General features: G+C 39.4%; 1 protein-coding gene across 2 annotated transcripts in view; it reads right to left on the bottom strand.

The window, feature by feature from the left end:
- The window catches only part of COX10 (cytochrome c oxidase assembly factor heme A:farnesyltransferase COX10), a 116,450-nt gene extending 97,539 nt beyond the window's left edge, over positions 1 to 18,911 (bottom strand). The window contains exons 1-4 of one of the 2 annotated variants that reach the window (XM_066331846.1): positions 18,813 to 18,911; positions 17,596 to 17,723; positions 15,848 to 16,154; positions 8,310 to 8,434 (exon numbers count right to left, since the gene is read on the bottom strand). In XM_066331846.1, the coding sequence (XP_066187943.1) occupies positions 8,310 to 8,434; positions 15,848 to 16,154; positions 17,596 to 17,723; positions 18,813 to 18,855 (603 nt within the window). In that variant the 5' untranslated portion in view covers positions 18,856 to 18,911. The remainder of the gene's footprint in view (positions 1 to 8,309; positions 8,435 to 15,847; positions 16,155 to 17,595; positions 17,724 to 18,812) is intronic. The other variant, XM_066331847.1, reaches the window with a different exon arrangement.
- Between the last annotated feature and the right edge of the window lie 1,493 nt (positions 18,912 to 20,404).

Below are 20,404 nucleotides of genomic sequence, written 5' to 3'. Positions count from 1 at the left end.
GTGCTTGCTCCAGCTGAGGCTTGCAGCAAAGCACAATGGTCTGTCTCCCAGGCAGGTCAACTCTTCACAGGCAGCTGACAACCAGAGTGTGGAACAAAGTCAAAAGTCAAAGCAGAATGCAACTTTATCTTAACAGAGACAGCAGTCACAGAAAATTAAAGCAAGAGGACTTTCACCCAGTTTTACTGCACATAAATCCTTTCCAATGCTAAGATGACAAAGTAGAATCTGAACTCATGGTATTTATGTATTAATTTTGAACAATAGAAATTTGAAGAGAACCCTAAAATAATTCAAAAGGAAAGGGACTGAAAGAATGCTCTGGATTTGTGTTTCAATTAGCTACTCCCCAAAGAAATGGTATTAGTGACTGTTTCAGGGAACCAGGAAACAATTTTCCTTAGTCCTTATGAGTTGTACTTTGCCATATTGTTGCTCTTTTTCACACAGCACAGTACTGTCCCGTATTGCTGTTTCTGAAACTGTCAGGAGTCAAATTCAAGGCAAAAAACAGGTTGAATGTGGTACCATTTAAATTATTAAAAGAGACGTTTCACTACTTATCTAATAAGGTTAGAATTTAATACTTGCACTGCTGAAGGAATTCTGAGCAATCTGAAAATGTCAAAGCATGTACTTAATGACTGGCAAAAAAGAATAGTTATTTTCACTCTTCTAAGCTTAGAAAGGCAATACTCCTATGGATCAAAACGCCAGATAAATCTTATTAAGTACTAGGTTTTCCCTTTTGTCTAGTCCTCTCTTCACATTCCCTCATTTCAGCCCTTTGAAATTCCTTTGTTCTGCCCGTGATCAGGGTTTCCGGGGGAAATCTGGCACTGGATCTAAAGGAAATCCCATATCACTGAAGTATTCTTGACAATTCATCACTTGGTAAATTATTCCTTTCTAACCCCCTACATTGCTTGCACCCAATATTTCCATAGAACCTGTGAGATGGTGCTAAAGAGACAAAACTTCCTGTTGCATTCAAATGCATCATCTCAAGGAACTTTGTATGCGCAGAAGTTAAGGGGCTTCTGAAGCTGCCACCCAAAAGCTCCTGTCCATCACATTGGTATTTCAGAATAACAGAAATCTGATCACTCCCAGCCCATGTCTATCACCAATGCCTGTGCAAATGAAAGGACAGTTTCAGATGGAAAGACAACAGAGGACCACGAGGCCATTTCCCTTGCTCTGTCCTGGCAGGACAAAGGAGATTGCAGTCCCCACATTGACATCTCCAAAAATTCCCCTTTACCACCCTACGACCCTGTTGGTGCTCATTTAGGAAATTAGCTGCTCATGAACAATGCAACCAGGGAGAGAAAGTGAGTCTGCCCTGTTAGCAATGGCACGTACTTACTTTTTGCATCCACAGAAAACCATTTTTATCAAATCAGGAAGCAGAATGATCCATTAAAAGGGGGCACAACATTAAATTATTTTTTTATCCACTGTTTTTGTCACTGTTGGATTTGAATATATATGAGATACAACACAAGAGTAAGAATGAAATCCAAACATTTTGACTTTAACTCCCCTAGAATCTGAAGCTTTATGCTACCAGTGAGAGCCACAGAGGGTGGGAAAGTAGTAACAAAGGTGTCATTATACTAATTTTCATTGTCCTTGCTGAACATCACAGTGACAATTGAGGTCTAAGTCCTTAAGGGTTATGTGAATCCATCCACTTTAAGACTCTTTGCCTACCATACTCACACAATATGCATGCAAGGAAAGAGACGTTCTTTCAACAATGATATGCATTAATTTAAAGTATTTTTCTAAGACCTTTTATCAAGCTTCAGTGGTGACTCAAATTATTCATGCTTTGTGAAGATAATATTTGCATTTAAAATTTATCTGTCCGTCAGAGGGTGATTCTCATTAGTGCTCATCATTCCCACTGCTCATGAAATATATCCTTACAAGCTGAGCTAGTCCTACACCATATCAACAATCCCACCATCCTAACTTGATCCAACTGTTGCAATTATGAATCATTTGTTGGAGCTGTAAGTTATGATCTTCAATGACCAGTAATGAAAGCTGCCTAGCAGCTAAAATATCAAAGCAGAATACATCAACACAGTTTAGCGCACAAGACAGACTTCCAGTGTTGCACTTTTCTTATATTTATTATCCACTGTAAATTACATCCCAGGCTGCCTCTGCCACTTACAGTCCTGAGCGTGGAGTTCAACACCAGCTATTAATAACTCATGCTGTCAGCTGTCTGATCGCTGGCGGGAATGGAGAAAAGGGAGAGATGAAAGACCAGGTGGCTGCTGCAGGCAATCAGTTCAGTCAAAACAAAGGGACTCCAGAGAGAGACAGAGATGCATCAGGTGTGAATCCTAGATGAGCAACTGGGAATGTGGGAGTGTGGCCTGACTGAGCTGACTGACATTCACCATTCCCAGGAAAATGCTAAGCGCCTGCCAGTGGGATCATTCCAGAGGCAGGAGGGGAAAGGTGCTACAAGCTAGGCATGAATTATTCTAATACGGAAAGGCAAAACCTTGGAAAGTCACTTTAGACTATTTCTAAATCACTTCAATCATTCAACTACATAATTTTTACATACACTGGACGGGGCAAATCTTACTGGCATTGAAAATAAATTCTCTCTAACATGACAGTGCAGTTATCTGTGAGGGGAAGGAGCAAAATAACAAATTTTCACAGATTTCAAAAGTGGCAAGAAAGAACTTTGAGGATTTTACTTAGCAAAAACCTCCTGTATTAAGTGAAGCTGGGTTGCATGATCTGACAGGTCATGCTCCTCCAACTTGGAGCAGAGCATATTAACAATATTAGCATCAGAACAAAAAGTTCCCACTCCATGGACATTCAATAAAATACTTCTTTGGTAGGAGAAGTTTGGTATGGAGATAACACCAAAAACACAGCTACTTTTGGGGAACAGAACTATTGCTTTTCTCTTTTGTGCTGAATTTCTTTACTGGGATTAAAGAGAAAGGGGACAGAGGGACTAACAGAATCATGCTATTTTTATTTTCCACTTCATCAATAACCCAGGCATCTATCACTAGCCACCACCACTTTCAATGTATTACTTTAACCCTTGGGGTGGTGGGTTGTTTTCCTGTTACAGAGTTCCTAAAACCTTTTTCTTTTTTTCTGGGCAGCAGGACAAGGTGGGGGATTCTGCCCTTCTGCTCTGCTCAGGTGAGACACCACCTGCCAAGCTGTCTCCAGCTCTGGGGTCCCAGCACAGGAAGGATGTGGAACTGCTGCTGGCATAAGTCCAGAGGAGGCCATGGAGATGCTCTGAGGGCTGGAGCACCTCTGCTCTGGAAACAGGCTAGAAAAGGTGGAGGTGTTCACTTGGAGAAGGCTCATTGAAGCCTTTCAATACTTAAAGAGGACTTGTAAGAGGAGGTCAGACTTTTTTTAGCATGGCCTGTTGTGACAGGACAAGAGGTGATGGTTTCAAAACTCAAAAGACAATAGATTTAGACCAGATAAAAGAAGATCAGACCTTTTTTTTCAATGAGGATAATCCAGTAAGTGGACTGTCAGCTGGAGAAAAGGCTGCACTCTTTCTGCTTTATTCAGCCTCATGCAGCATCCAAATACCCTTCACAGGTTATCTTACACCAAAGATCATGTACAGGTTCTCTGGGTTGGTAACTGAACTCAAATCCCGAATTTCAGTCCATTATTTTAACAACAACCCACCCTTCCCACTCCTTACAGCTACACTTCTAAGGACTCACCACTGTCAGGAGAAGATGAGACTTTAAGAGCAAAACAGAGGCATCAGATCAGACACTGAAGGGACAGGAATTTTAATTTAATTTATTCTCTCATCCTGCTTAACATATTTACAGATTTCCTCATTTTCAGCTCCCTAACTTCAGCTATGACATTCGGCCCAGCGTACTTCCTTGTCAAGGCACCATCAGTCAAACCCAAGCACATAATTTAATCTCAGTTACTTAATTCAAACCACTTTAAACATCCTGCTTTCATCTTTATAGTTCTCTCCCACTTTTTAGCCATGCTGCAGTTACAAAAGAATATACTTGACATATAAAATGTGCATGTGATTCCTCTAACATTTTAATGCCATGTGTTGTGGTGTAAACATCTCTTCATGTTTTATCTCCTTCTCCATAAATCAGAGGGGACTATCTTAGAAGTCTCAAAAACAACATGTTTTCTTTCTAATACAAATGTAACCCTCCACTCCTTGAAGCTTGAGTGAGCTTTCAAAAATCACAAAAACCAGAGCTGTGAAAAAGCAAAAGATTATTAACTAACTTAATATAATTTTCTCCCACTCCATTTCTATGAGAGCCTGGAGTACGGGAAAAAGAGAAGTTACAAAATTAGTCTTCCCAAATCAAAAAACCAAGCGTTTATACTTAATTGATTTGTAACTGGTAAGGAACAACACTAAAGCATTTATTTGTTTGATTGAAGATTAACATGCAGTATTTATAAGACGAAACCTCAGAATATATTTCCATTTCCTTACTGTAACTGTGAATAAGGCAACTGATCCCTTCTTATCAGATTTTCTGGAGATTTTGGCTAGTTTAGTAGTGTTACAGACACAATGTGTCCCAACCCAGTCCTTGCTAAATGCATTAAGTGATTTTTTTTAAATTAAAACCCACTGTAAAATAATGGCCATTTTCAAAAGACAGAATACCAATTGAGAAAACCCGTCTGCAATAATTTCAAGTCACTTTAATGATGGAAAAAAAAAAGAATGCCGTTAGAAAGAGAGGGAAAAAAAGACGAAAGCCGTTTTAGCAGGTGGGACTGAGAAGTGGTGACATGTTGTAGTACAATTCTGAAGGGCCGGAGAACATAACGTGGTGTTGGATGATGTGGAAGAGAACCAGGGAGCACTGTCTCTGGGAGCCACTGCAATGCTGGATTAGGTGTGAGGTATGACTCTGAAGTATTGTGATAGGAAGGAGTGAGGGAGAGTCAGAAACACCGGTGGAGGACAAGAGAAAAAAAACACTATCTGTTGTCTGGCACCTTCCCATAGGAGCTTCCTCCCTCACAGTCCACAGACCCAACACACTCCACAGGAAAATCCAAGGACCTCTGATATTTATCCAGATCCCCAGAATTTGTAACATTTTCCACCAGCCCAAGTCTGTTTCTCTAAAACTTCTGTATGACATAAATTATTCCAAAATACTTTTCTTGACATTTTCTAAACAAATGTTTCTAGAATGACCTTGCAGGCACCACATCTCCCTTTTGTAATTTTTGTCTGCATTTTCCAATACCATTTTTTCACACTCAAGTCACAAAGCAGTAAGTCAAAAGCTCCTTAAAAAAATCATTGTCCAATTTCACAGAATCACCATCAAAATGTGTTCTTTCTATTTCCCTTGGAAAGCACTGCTAAAATTTAGAATTTGTAGATTGTGAAACGTTTTTCTAAACACACACCTGGGTAAATATTCAGACTGTACTTCTATAAACAATGAAAAAATACAAAGTCATCGATTTGCACCAGGTTTTTTTATTGCTTTCTTGTTAGAAACAGTGAAAGGGGGCAAGAATCTCCACTTAAGCACATTTTTGCAACTTTTTCGTTCTTGAAAACAGGAAAGATTAAGTTTAAAGTATGATGTACAACCATCTGAAAACAAGGAGAAAGCGGTAATTTGAAAATTGTTTCAGACCAACTTTGTAAAAGAATAAAATACAATGCTTTGGTGTCTGTGTACAACTTAGCAGAGGCCTGGCTCCCACCCCAGGACTTAAGTCAACTTAAACAGTTAATTCAGCCTAATTCACTGGGGCTAAAACCAACTCAGCTCCTACCACTTCACTAAAATCAAGTAGTTGAAAGGCGAAAAAAAGGGGAAAACCCCCTCAAATCTCAGAACCCGGCCAGTAACAAGTTTCTATAAATACTTTCATTAATTTTACAGAATCTTCATTACATTTTCACAGGACTAGGTTTCTCACATCCTGTACCAAAACATAGAGAAGAATCTTACACAATTCACACTTCACCTTCCCACAACATATGGGGGGGTGACTGTAAATCGTGCACAGATTTTTCAGAGAAACGAGGAGTGGGAAATAGGAGTTGCCCTTAAAGATGTACAGATTTATAGCAATATGGGAAGCAGAAAGACGGTTATCATATAAAAAGGTCCTTAAGGGATAGTGAGGAGCAACAGGGGAAACATGAGTCATGAGCTGCCAGAGAAGGGGATGCGTATGGGGAGCAACGGACAGAGCAAAGTAGCCATAAAGGAAGTTCCAAGTCAAACGTGCTCCTTTCCAAGAGTCAAGATGGATTACCCAAGCTTTAAGTATTTATGGAAAATTGAATTCCCAGCCAATTCAGACACAGTAACATTGGGAAAAAGACACTCAATCACTGAAAGGATACATCAATAAACAACAGATCACCAACCACAGCTCTTTCCTTTTGTTTCCTTTATTTTTTTTAGTGGGAGTAATCTGCCTTCAAGGTCTCTCTACACAGGCAAGTGGTTCAACATGACCGAGTGTGAAAATTTAAAGTGTCCAGCTGAAATTGTGAAAGGCAGTTTGACACATCTTGAGGCCGGAGTAACTTGCAGTGAGTAAAGAGTGAATTATGTGCCCCACCACAAAGTTCCTGCACTCTTCCTAACTCCCATTTTCTATCCCAAGTGTGCAACTCCTGATTTTAGCATAGAATTCATGTACTCTTGAGTAATTCAAGGGCTTAAAAAATGGCTTCCTAAGAGTTTCAAAAGTGCCTATTTTTGCGACAAAATATGATGAGCAATACATGGAAGCTGAAGACAAAGAAAACAGATTATTTGTGTGCGAATGTCACCTCTCCAGAAGATCTAGTAAAATCTCAAGACAAGGTGCACAGTCTAAATAAGTAATTAATTCTCTTAGTCCAGTAGTATCCACATCAAAAGTGAAGGTACATATGACAGTAATTATTTCAAAGGATAACCCATAAATTTAATTTTTAGTATTAAAAAGGTAGTAAAGGAAAAAAGGGAGGAAAAAAGGGTACATCTAAAATTGTATCAAAACCCAGCAACACTTATCTTAGTTATGACAGTATTTCTACCCAGCCTTTCTGTGAAAATACATACATGATAACTAAAGGTATTCTTCAGAAAATAGTGTGACTTACCTTAAAATATTTTTCAAGGCTATGTATGTGTTTCCAAGTTAGGCAGGCTACCTAAACATTTCCAAGCAATTAAAAATCACGCATCATCCCTCCCATTTTGCAGAGAAAACAGTTAGCTGCCTGCCCCAGTTTTAAGCTCAGTGAAATAAACACTAAAACCTGTAAAAACAGTAAATACAACTTACTTCAAGCTGAGCAAAATGCTGATGGGCACAATCCAGAAAAGCACATCGCATGCCTACAACTGAGGTGTTACAAGGTGTAAACAAAGAGCCCAACTCAAACAAGTTGCCTCCAGGGTGTGGATCACAGGAAATCTCTGCTACTGGAGACCCAGGACTGACAAGTGACTGCTGAAACCTTGAAGTGCTGTCAAATGTCAATGAGCACTGCTGCTGCTCCTTCTTTTTACCAGGTCACATTTACAACTGAAAGTGACCATGGCTACTACACTTTGAAACTCCATTCAGCACCCACAAGTATTATTACCTGTTCTCTAGTTAGGCTTTCCTTTGGGAGGCCAGGAGAGCCTAAGAGCCACAGTGCTTCACAACTGAGTGCATGAGAGCCAAGATCAGTATCAAGTGCCACAGGCATGTTGACACATGGGGGGAAGCCCAAGTTCAGGCACCTGGAACATCTCTGGCATGGAACAACCTCCATACAATGGAGGTTCTCAGTATGTTCTGCAGAGGTGCAGGAGATACCATGATCCCAGCCTAGACAAAATCCCACTGAAGTCCCAATACAGACATATTAAGTGGATCTGAGCCACTCTTAAGACAGATACAACAAGGTCATACAACAACACAACCAAAAAATCCAGCCCATAAGGCTGGAGCCCCACTGGCTACTCTTACATTCCAATTATCCCAGTTCTTCCTGTCATTTCCAGGGACCCATGCTTGGGTATTACCAAGATAAACATTATTATTGGGAGGCTTAAAACTTCATCAGCTCCGTTCTGTATAAACACACTGTGCCTAGCAACTCCACTTGAATTCTCAGGCATATATTACTTTTGCAGTGTCAGTTTTAGCAGCTCGGAACTCTGGCAGCAGCTGAAGGCACAGGACTCCCGGCCAGCCAGTCACACTCCTGGCAGCATTTCAGAAGCCAGTTTGCTGTACAGATGAAGAGACAGACTGACCTGATTGATGGAGTTGGCAGCACAGGATGCCAGGCCAGTTCCAAGGGAGGCGAGCAGGAAACAGGTGAGCTCAAAAGGGACCGGGGCCATGGCAAAGCCAGCAGACGTTGTGCTGACAACCAGAGCTGCAACATACATGAGAATACAGTTCAAAGAATCAACAAGAAGCCATCTTTGTACATAACACTAGAGTTACAGCTTTCAAATCCTGAAAGCATTCTTGTGCAGATTAACTTTTTGCCATTTTTATGGTTCATGGTGTCTCCAGGAATTGATTAAAATTAATACACTCACTCTACATAAAGAAATCAAAAATGAGAAGGAGAACTGCCAGAGATGAAATAAGAAACCCAAAAGCAGCAGCACATTAGCAGACAATGTGAGGATACTACTTATGTCTCTGTATTCCCTATTTTAGGGTTTTGCTACTGAACCAAACTGCCCCACACCAACATTAACAGGACAAATATTTGTTCCAGTAACACACACATCACCGCAAAGTCTAACACAGAAGAAAAACATTAAGAAAAAATCCCACACTGAGATATTTACTTTATATCAAATTATAGCAGGAATTTAAGCAGTGCAGAGTCAAAGACAGACTTGGGGCATGGAGGCACAGGAATTTCACTGCACAATCTCTGTTCCCATTACTTCTACTTGACATGCTCACTTTGGGCTTTGAAAGCACAATCACATCATCACAGAGACCCAACAAGAGTTAATGGCTGCAAAAATTTGAGTAGGTTGATAAAAAATCCATTTCAGTTTTGCCATGCAAAATTGTAACTTTAGTACAGTACTGACAATCACATTCTTAAAATAAAAATCACTCAAGTTTCAATCCTAATATTGTAATTAGCCAAACAGTAGGTCTCAAAAACCTCACTTTTGACAAGAAATAGTTTGGCATGACAAATTTCTTATACTATAAAAGTCAGCACACTTATGGAACATCTTGCTTATGACCTTGAACCTTACAAACGGAAATTATTAGTTATTAAACAGAAGTAAATTAAATTATATTCTGATGTAGTTACATGTTTCATACTGCAGCTACCTTAAATCAAAGCAACAAAATGTTCTTATCTTCCTGATTCCTACAAAGACTCCTTTTCATCTGAAGTTAAATGACAAATAAATAATCTTTGCTGATCTAGGATACCTGGATTATCTACTAAGCAGCACTGCTTGAGATGAAAAACTAAATGTCATGGCAGATAACTGCCAGTAAGTACGCACATGCAAAGTGCTCATTTCAAGAACTGTGCCTGCAGAAGAACCTTAGGATTTAATCCTGAAAACACAATGGTGAAAACTTGCTGCTCATCACAACTTTTCTCTAAGTATTAAAGTCTTTTGATTGCTGAATATTATTATAATAACATGCATATTACAATAAGTATTAAGTATTTCGCCTTTTTACAGATTCACAGGCTACTTCTACAATACAGCAAATCTGTGACAGAACTTTACCCTTCTGAGGAGCTCTGAAAGAGCCAGATTCTGCTGCCTCCCCAGATAAATGAACATGAAGGTACTGATTATTCTGAAAGATTAGATCTTATTTATTATATAAATACAACACCGTGTTAGTTTCCAAACTCTTGAATCCTTCTTAGGAATGCACAAGAAAACATGAAATGCATTGGTACAGCTGAGAGAGTTTAAAAATGCACTGAAAATGACAGTGAACAGTGGCACTTGCATTTCCAAGAGAGATTACAGTCTTTTTTTTTTTTTTTTTTTTTCGTAATAAATCATGCACTCACTTCTAGACAAGAATTTAATTAAAACTTATCTTAGAGAGCACTTTACACCAATTTATTATGGGAAAACACCAACTCATTTACTGGAGAAGCAAGGTGGAATGGATTGGCAAACAGTCATTGTAACATTACCACTACCCCAACCCAAAGAAATTGTAACACTGTACAGTTACAGCACTAATTAAAGTCCCCATTGATTTCTCCAGATTAATTTTAGCCAGTCATTTCAGTATGACTTATCAGGATCTCATTTAAAAAGGCTGCAGTACATCCTCTCCCATACCCATTAAAGCAGGCATTTTTTCTTGTTTGGGCAGGGTCTGCACACCAGGCATCCCCTGCTTCCCTCATTACCCAGATATTCCAATACAACGCATTAGCAGTAAATAGGAAAATGCTCCCTTTGGATTGGGAAGTTTATTTTCTTTAACTGTGGAAGCAATCATTTACTCTTCAACTTCCCTCATGGAGAAAAGTATATTTAACTGAGATCACATCAAGGGAATGAGGTCATTGACTCTGTTTTTTAATCCCCGTTAGTTTAGTGCATTAGGGCCCAAATTAACTTCATCTTATTGCATAACAGATGGAACTGATCCTTTTAAGACTTTTTCATGGGAGCTGGCATTATACACGGTCTTCAAAAAGAAGCCAAGATTTAAACTTATGATCTCAGCAAATGCCTTATTTTCAGTCTTTTAAACATTTTTAGCTTTAACAAGAATTAACAGGGGACATTTGTCTCCCATGTCAATGTAGATGAAAATACTAATGGATTGGTGACAAAGAGCGAACTATAATGTTTCTGGCATAAAAATAAAGTCCAAAAGTTTAGTGTGTTCTTTACATTCCTTTTCCACTTCATCACAATGTGTTCTGCCTTTATAAATCCTTTGTATTTAGAGCATGTGAATCACTATGCCATATTTTGTTTACCTACAATTAAAAAGTAGCCAAGCCAAAATAAAAGCACAGAAAGTCAAAGCAAATAAATCCTGCTCTAGAAGACCCTTCTACTCCTGTAGTGGTGATATATCAGTAGATAAGAAAGGAGAAAAGGAAATCCATTTGTACTTTTTTCTGAAGAAACAATTTCACCACTTTACTGCAAATGTTTACATAGACCTTAAAGGAAAGTAGTTTTCCAAAAGCTGAAGAAATATTCCTTCCTGAGTTTTCACACTTTGTTTTCTGGAAAGCCAACTGCAGCAGCAGTATTTAGTGCGATCCACTTGACCAACATGTCCTTTTTAAACCCAGGTTTGTTCAAGCACATAAAAGTTTTGATACAGATCCTGCACACTAATAAAGGCCAAGCTCATGAAGCAAACTTAAATTTGAGACAATGATTTCAAACAAGTTTGCATCAAATCATGCAAAATTCAAGTGCAGTATTACAAACAGAGAAGATAACCTCTTCTTACCATCAAACAACTTTAAAATACTTTGCTAAAAATGAACTGTAATAATAGTTTATTTTTATTTCATTCATTTTTCTTGTAGCATAGAAAACCAAATGCCAGAAAGCGACCACTACTCAGCTTTAGTTTCTTTGATGGGATAATAGTTACTGGTTTAATAATCACAAAAGAAGAACTACTTTGACAAGTATATGAAATATATTTAGAACTGTTAATAAATGTAGAATAGCAACAACCAGAATAACAAGCAATAAATCTTTGTCAAAGTTCCTGGATATATTGAAGTTATGATTTAAAGAAAAAATGCTATTATTTCAGAATCAACTGGGAACATATGGGAACTCCACTAAAGCAAATGCACTTTTTTACTATAGCAGCTGTTACCAGACTTTTAGCCTACAAACATGACACAGGCCCCTTATCTAGCCATTACTGCAGTTTGGTAAGAGTCAAGAGTCATTATGCAAAACTGGATCTTCATCATCTTCATGTCACCGATATACAACAGAGAAGAGATGAAGCAGGACGTTCTCAATCACCTCAGGTCTCTGATTTCAGGTTCATCATGTTTGTGCTAGTGGAACACTATTCCACAGACACAAATCCATACAGAAGCAATACATCCGATATATTCCATCTCTTACCTAGTACACACAACAGAATTATTTTCTTGTAACAAGACAAAATTCTAGTTTAGTCTTCAAAACTGAAAATGCTCAGAAATTAGCGTATTTGTCCACCCATGTTGATCCATTTCTCAGACAGGTGCTATGAAATCATGGACTCGAGGAGGTTGGAAAAGATCTCCACGATCATCAAGTCCAGCCTTTGACTGATCAGTCAATCAGACTAGAGCACCGAGTGCCATGTTCAGTCTTTTCTTAAAGACACAGGGTACTGTACATCACAGAATCATAGAATCACTGAATGGTTTGGTCTGCAAGGGACCTTGAAGAGCATCTACTTCCAACCCCCTGCCATGGGCAGGGACACCTTCCACTATCCCAGGTTGCCCCAAGCCCCATCAAAACTGGCCTTGATCACTTCCAGGGATGGGACAGCCTGTTCCAATTTCGCTGCTTGTCCGCACAGAAAAGACCAACATGCTACAGGAGCAACAACAAGGACATGTTCACAAACCGTAAAAGCGTAACCTAAGGGAATACTCAGCATTTTTCATGTCATGCTTTCATCAGTTTGCCCAAACTAAAAACTTAACTTTGATTTTCCTGTGGTTTTACATATAGTTCATCTGAGTTTTCATCGGTAATCCTTGGAGGAAACATTACTTAAATCTAAACCTGAAGTTAAATTTAGGAAGATGAGAAAACCTGAAATTCCATGTGTGCGTGTGCATTATAAATTGCTAGAATTTCCTCCTGTTCCCATACCTTCCCCTTGTCTCTCTCCCATTTTCAGTTACACATCAACTTTAGGATCAAGTTGAAAACAATGCATTTATAATTTTGAAAACCTCGCAGACAGATGCATTAACTTTCCAAGTGCCTGGATGGTACGACACAGCTGTTCAGAGAACAGCCAACATAAAACACCACAGAGATGGCAATTGATGGAAATTGCACCCAAAAAGGTAGATTATGTGACATTTAATTAAAAGTTCCCTAACTGTTTTCTATGGCTAAAGATAAATAAGGAATATAAAAATATATTCCTGTTTTTAAGGCAGAGCTTCTAATGGCAGAGTCACAAAATCTGCAGTTTACATGAAGCAGGAGGGTATGCAAATATCAAAACATATTTCCTTTCCAAGGTGAAGTACAGTTCATACTACAAACAAAAAAATCTCCTTCCAGCAGCAGCAGGAAAAGAACAGAGCATAAGGAAGTCCCATTTCGGCATCATGCAGAGATTGGTTTTTTGTTATTTCATACTCCAAAAGGTATAAATAAAGTGTCTGCCAAAAAAAACACACAGGATATGAGATCTATCAGCACTTCACTGGCAAAAGGAACTGAGTTATATGACATTTGCAACTTAAAACCTGACCTCAGAGAATTTATTCTTCTTTAAAAAAATAAAATCAAAGAACTACAACACCATAGTCTTTACAGAATATATATTTTGTCTAAATGATTACACAAGCTGGAAAAGATTTTCCTTCCTCCACATGCTACACACAGTATTATTCCTGCTTATCTCCTACACTATCCCATGACCAATAAAGACCAACAAACAGAACTCCCCTCCTACGAAGTCTTCTTCATCCAACTTACTCTTTACACTTTCCACTTCCAAAAAAAACTGCCACCAAACCATAAAGATCACAATAACAAAAGAGGTTAAGTTTTTTTCTGTACCTCTCTGTACCTTCTCAATAAGTACAGTTTACCACACTTACCAGGATCAAGAACTCTTCCAGCACAGTAGAGACACAGATTAACTAAAATCAACCTTTCCCTTTCCCAACAGGCTTGCAAGCTGGATTAAAAATTGTATAGCTGTTCAGAAATTCGCAGTCAAGCTCATACCTGAAAAGGCACTCTCATATAAAAAAAACAGTCCTGAAGGGAATGAAATTCCTTAACCTTTGCCTTCTATACATTATTTTAAATCCAGAATGGTGCTTGTCTAGTTAAAAGAGGCTACCAGGAACTGTTGAAGAGTTTTGCAGCAACTCTGAGGCCACATAAAAAAGTACCACATTAAATTGTTTTCTCTTGGAAATGACACTCGCACATCTTGCTGAAGTTGTTGAAAATCTCACTTCGAGGAGTACTAGTAACACTGAGATGCGGTATGAGCACTGAGCTTACCCATCAGCAAACATGAAAAAAATATTTTGAGTGCTTTCAACAATAGTCAATTTTTTCTCTCTCTGGTCCATTAATCATAGCATTATAAGTTTTTATTTCTGGATCTAGTGAAAATTTTTATTTAGTTCTACTTCAACAGCTAGCACAGCTTCAATTTCATGTAACAGACACTTCAATAAAATCACCTGAGTGAAAATATGCCAGAAGAGCTAATTGTTCACACAGCACTTCCAAGTCACCCATGGTAAGCCCAAGAGAAGTAAAGTATTACTAAAACTGAACAGCATGGGTGAGAAAAAGACAAACCTGTATAATGCAGAAAGAAAGATGAGGCAATAATTGAGGCTGTATGTACCATAAAGGTGCTGCAAATAATCCTGATAATTCAATGTGCTAGTGAGAGCTTTATACATATAACCTGAGTTTGAAATTTCCAAGTCTCGTACGTTAGTGACATAGCAAATATCAAAATACATGTTTTCATCTCATCAAACTCTTTACCAGCAAAAAATAAATGCTCTCAGGCTTTCTAAAAACAATGAGGAAGAGAATTTGGATGTGCAAACAAGACCAGTTGTGCCAAATCGAAAACACAAGAGGTATCATCAACACTGAGATTAAATGTAAATTACCATTATACACTCTACTTGGTCAGCAAGATTTTTCCACAGAAAAACAGACAGTGAAAACTTACATATTGCAAAACAAAAAGTTTTTGAAAGTAAACTGAATTCAGGACATCCATTACAACATTTTTTTATGACAAAGAACACTCTTGTTATCAGGAGATTACCTGAAGACACCCAGGCAAGGACTCTACACTTTGTTATTGGACTTTATATCATAGACAAGATGTGAGGCTTTAGTCAAATCATTAGAGCTTCCTTAGAAATAGAAGTATACATAGCACTACCTATTGGCAAAGGGGTATTTTATAGTTGTTCCTATAGGCAAAGGAGAAACTTATAGTCATTAAGTATTACTACTTGAACAAGACAAAATCTTCTTAAGGCTGCAAGGCAATTGCTTAACAAATTGCTGGTTTGAAGAGACAATACTATCATTGATTAAAAAGTAAATCAGATCTTCTTTCATAAAATTCAATTTGTCATACTCAAACATTTTCCTTTCTAATATTGGAAACTATTTGGATTATCTTATGTTGGGACTTCTAGTGCTCGTTTCACAACCAGCAGTACTACAGTGAAAGGCATGTAAATAAGACAGAACACTGGTAAACTTGAGCAAGACAACTTCAAATACTGAACACATTATTTATAAATTCACTTCCTTATCCAATTTCACTGCAGTCTGTCTACTAACGCTTCCTTATCTCCCAGAAACTAGCTGACAACAAGATGCAAGCTCCTCTCATTGTTTTAAACAAATTTAATGGGAAACTGTTAAATGCTTCCATAAAACAATTTCTTAGCACATACTTGATGAAACTGATGCAATTTAGCATCAGTAAACTGGGAATTATCACATGCAAACCTAAACCATACCAATAAGATCCCAAAGAATTTTGCTATGAAGCAGAATGCAGAGAAATGAGGAAAAATGACCAGTAATACCTGTAAGCTTGATTTTGGACAAGCGTGCCAAAACTCCTGGCAAATCATCCAGCCGTAGCCTCATTTCTTTCCACTGTCTGTCTTCTTTGGATTCAGCTCCCACTGGTATGACTGAGTCTTCAGTTTCTGCAGCTGATTTCATTTCTCTCAACTCATTTCTGCTTGATGTCTCAGGTGAAACTGGGCTAATTTTGTGTACAACCTTTTTTTCCTGATCCAGTTGCTGAAGCTCATGAAAAGGAGACACAACTGAATCCGATTTGGGTTTGGCTCGTTGGCTGAGGTCTTTGTTGCACTGTGTTACATACTAAATACAATGAGAAGCATTATAACAAATGGATAAAGATATCTCTGTCCATTTTACTTTATTAACACCAACAATATTATTGCTATTTTATTCTTGTTAGGAGAATTACTTCCATGACACAACTAAGTCATGAGTTAGTCTGAATTTCAGACACTTATTTCACACACAGAAAGGCTTCTGAAGTTGGCTTAGATATTACAAAAGCAGCTTTCCAACTCATAGCTGAATCAATAATGTTTACGTAAGCTTTGAGAACTGTATTTGAATAAGTTTACTTCCTCCTCCACAGCTACAACAGCAAACTCTTTGTTCATATTCAAAACCACCAGATAATACAACTTGACTTACAACTAATCAATTCTACAGAATAATAAAGGTTGGAATGAACTCCAAGATTGAGTCCAACCTTTGAGCAAACAAAATTCACCTTTAAACAGAGAAATATATAAATGTCCATACAACTTCAGTTTCCAAATACAAGTAATAAACTTGTGTACATTTATGAAAAAAATAAAAATATGGGAAAAATAAAATCTACCACCTATGATATAAAATCATCTCCCACATTAGTCTTTTTTAAAATTAATTAGACAACAAATTTCAAAGGAACACGTATTGAACAACAAATCAGGAAAGTTGTTTGCTCTCTTTTAGAGCTCATGGAATAAACACAGAATAAGAAAAAGACCATTTAGATTCTCCTTCATATTTTCTTCCCCAAAATATTCTATACAGTTCAAGCACCAGAAGCATAGACAGACAGAATTTTCAGCCAGTAATTAGAAAGACAGAAATTTCAACCGATAATTACAATGAGAAAGAATTGTTTGCAATTCTGAATGAGCAATGTGAATACAGTTCAAATCAGCAGCACAATAAAAAAAAAATTACTATCACCCACTTCCATATGATACAAGTGGTCAAAGAAAAAGATGCAATTTCAAGGGTTTGAATGATAATTACAGCTCTTTTCAATACCTAAAACTAACAGTACACTGTAAATGTAACCCATTAACTTAATGAGCTCAGGAATTCTAACTTAAATAAACTGAGTAACTCAGAACATACCACCTCGGCAAGTGCGTTGCATCGACCACTTGTATGACTGCTAGACAGATGTGACTTTACTAGCATTTTTATAAATAATGATTTAAAAATAATTTTATGTCATGTTTCTCAACAGGAGATGAGTGCCCTATTACAAGGACACAGAAGCCTCCTGTCAAGCAGAGAAGACTTTGCCACACAAGGCACCGTCCTTGCTACGAAACGTTTCCTCCAGCCTCAGATATTTTAGGATACCAAGTGCTTCAACTCTGATTTAGTGAAAAATGGAGACGCTTAGAGTTTGGCTGATAAGAGAAACACTACTTTCATCAACTAGTCTTTTGACTTATCACATGGGATGAACGAGAAACACAGAGTTCACTCCTTGACTTACCATTCGTTTGAGAAAGTTGAAATACTGAAAGGTAATCAACCTGTTGTTGGCCACACGGTAAAGGTGCACAAATCGGCATGGTACCTGCGGTACGCCAGTGTTCCTCAGACGCCAAACAAATAATCCTGCTTAAAGGAAAACAAGATTAAAAGTAACAGTAGATTCCAGTTTCTTCTCTGCCATGGAGTTTGCTTCTAATTAAGACTACAGTGCCTGTTGTCAGCTGTGACACAAGACACCCCAACAAATGGGAACCAGGGTCAGGTGAGGGAAAACGTTTGCTGCTCCAGGTGAAAGACCTGACGCTGTAGAATCATGTAATCATTAAAGATGGAAAATACCTTTAAGATCAAGTCTGAGTATTAACCCAGCACTGCCATGTCCACCACAGAACCATGCCCTAGTGCTACATCCACTTTCTTTTTTGAACCCTTAAAAGGATGGTTGACTCCATCACTGCCCTGGGCGGCTTGTGCCAGTGCCTGACCACCACTTTGCCTAAAATCGCTGGCACAACTTGTGCCGGCTTCCTCTTATCCTGTTTCTTGTTCTCTGGGAGTAGAGCCTGACCCCCACCTGGCTGCACCCTCGTGTTAGGGAATTGTGGAGAATGGAAGTTCCCCTGAGCCTCTTTTTTTTCAGGCTGAGGCCTCCCAGCTCCCTCAGTTGCTTTTGGTGCTCCAGACACTTCCCTAGCTACGTTTCCCTCCCTGGAGACATTCAACCCCTTTTCTTTCTTATCCCTAGGGGCACAAAACTGAACTGTAGGCATGCCCCAACAATTCTGGGTGTTTCTTCCAAATTCCTGAGCTCCAACAAGACACAGAATATCCTGAGCTGGAAGAGACCCACAAAGACGAGCGAATTCAATCCCTGGCCCTTCACAGGACACCCCAACAAACCCACCCTGACCTTGAAAACTTCGTTCAAACGCTGCTTGAGCTCAGGCAGCCTTGGTGATGGATCCAGTATTGCCCCACGACTATAAACACTATATATACAAGACTATCCTGCGAAAGCAGAGCTGAGAGGAAGCAGCTGCCATAGGACAGCACCAAAGTCAAACACGCGTGGAGGACACACAGCGCAGTGCGGCACACGGGAACGCCCCGCACACGCATGGCCGTGCAGGCGCCGCGGACCGCTCCACGGAGCAGCCCGGGGCCGCCCTGACCCTGCCCGCACACCGGCCCTCTCGCCCTACGGCTCCGCGGTACCTGCGAGCGCCCGGGGCGGGCAGCAGCGGCGGGCGGCGCTCATGGCAGCGGCTGCTGCGCCGCTCTCCCTCACCGCCTGGGCGCCGCCATTTTCCCGGCGTGGCCTCCGAACGTTTTCCGGGTCGGAGCTACGGCGAAGGCGGAGCGGACATTCCGGGGCCGTCCCGAGGAGAGGGGTGGTCGTGTCAGGAGTATGCGGGAGCTTTGTCTCGGCTGCTCTCCCATGTACAAACAAGGTAAGTTGTGTGAGTCCAAAACGTAAGATGTATCATCAACACGGAGATGAAAATATAAGTGACCTTTATACACTCTATGTGGTCACCTTTCCACGGAGAAAGAAACAATGAAACGAAGTTTCGGAAACTATACTAAATTGAGGAGTTTTTCTTATAAAAAGTTATTATGGCAAAGAACGACAGTTCTTGGCGGGAGATGAGAGTGAGAGAGTTCCTTCAGAACAAGTGCCAGAGCAGTTTCCCACCCAGTGAACCAACCAATACCCCTGAGGGAAGAAGTGGGGTGTTGTTTTTGGGGTACAGGAAAAAGGGACAGCATTCAGGTGGGAGCTGGGGCCAGACGGGAAACCTTGGTCACTTTTCCATGAGGAAGTGCCCAGAGCCTTGCCTGGAGCATCCTCACGGCCTCTGCCAGGCACTGGGACTGCTTCCTCTGCTGCATCCCCAGGCTCATCCCCAGGCTCATCCCCAGGAAACAGCTGTGGCCAGGATATGGTGTCAGGCACAGCAAGAGGGTGACCAGGAGTGCATTGGGACGTTGCAAAATCCTTGTAAAACAGCCAAGGGAAGGCTAATAAAAAATGAATCAATTATATAATTCTATGGAGTCACATTCTCCAAAGGATGAACTTTAAAGAGCCAAATGCTTGGGGGGAAAAAATTAAACAAATAATTAAAAAAACCCAACAATCTGTGATTAGTTTCTGAAGTAATTTTTGAAACGGAAAGTTTGGTTTCTATACTCCTTGGGTAAAAATATGCATTTCAGGGGGCCACATTGAAAAGCTGCTGCAGCTGTCACCTCACCCTGCCCTCATACGTGTTCTGGGGGTGGCTGGATCCTTTGCTAAGCTGATTCAACTTACTAACCTGAAAGGGAGATATTGCTAATTTTTCTGGTTATACTGTTTGAACTGTCCCTGCACAAGCACTGATAGGTTGAAAGCTAAAGCAGGGCACAGAGGAAGGGCCTTGGACCAGAGCCAGAACAAAAAGGGAGGGGAATGGTTAGGACTGCTCCAGCTTTAAGGCATAATTGCACCCCCAGGACATCTTAAAAATATTTTCTCTTACGAGTTTAAGTTCAGAAGATCCAGGCTATAAGTCACTTAAATGTTTTTAAAGTAATTCTCAATATTTTTTCATGGAAATATTCCTCAGAACCATCTTCCTCCTGGGCTTTCATTTCTTTATAGTGCTTAAATTCATGTAAAAGTCATCTTAAATCATTATTAGGAAGATAAAATGAAAACACTCACTCTAATTCACTGAAAATATTCTACTCTAAAGCATTTATTTCCACTCTCCTTTTATTTGGGGAGCTGGGGAGAAATTAGGGCTTCACGTTTCTTACAG

Source organism: Sylvia atricapilla, chromosome 18 (assembly GCF_009819655.1).
Source record: "Sylvia atricapilla isolate bSylAtr1 chromosome 18, bSylAtr1.pri, whole genome shotgun sequence".
Taxonomy (NCBI): Eukaryota; Metazoa; Chordata; class Aves; order Passeriformes; family Sylviidae; genus Sylvia; species Sylvia atricapilla.
This window is presented reverse-complemented; position numbering and strand designations above follow the sequence as displayed.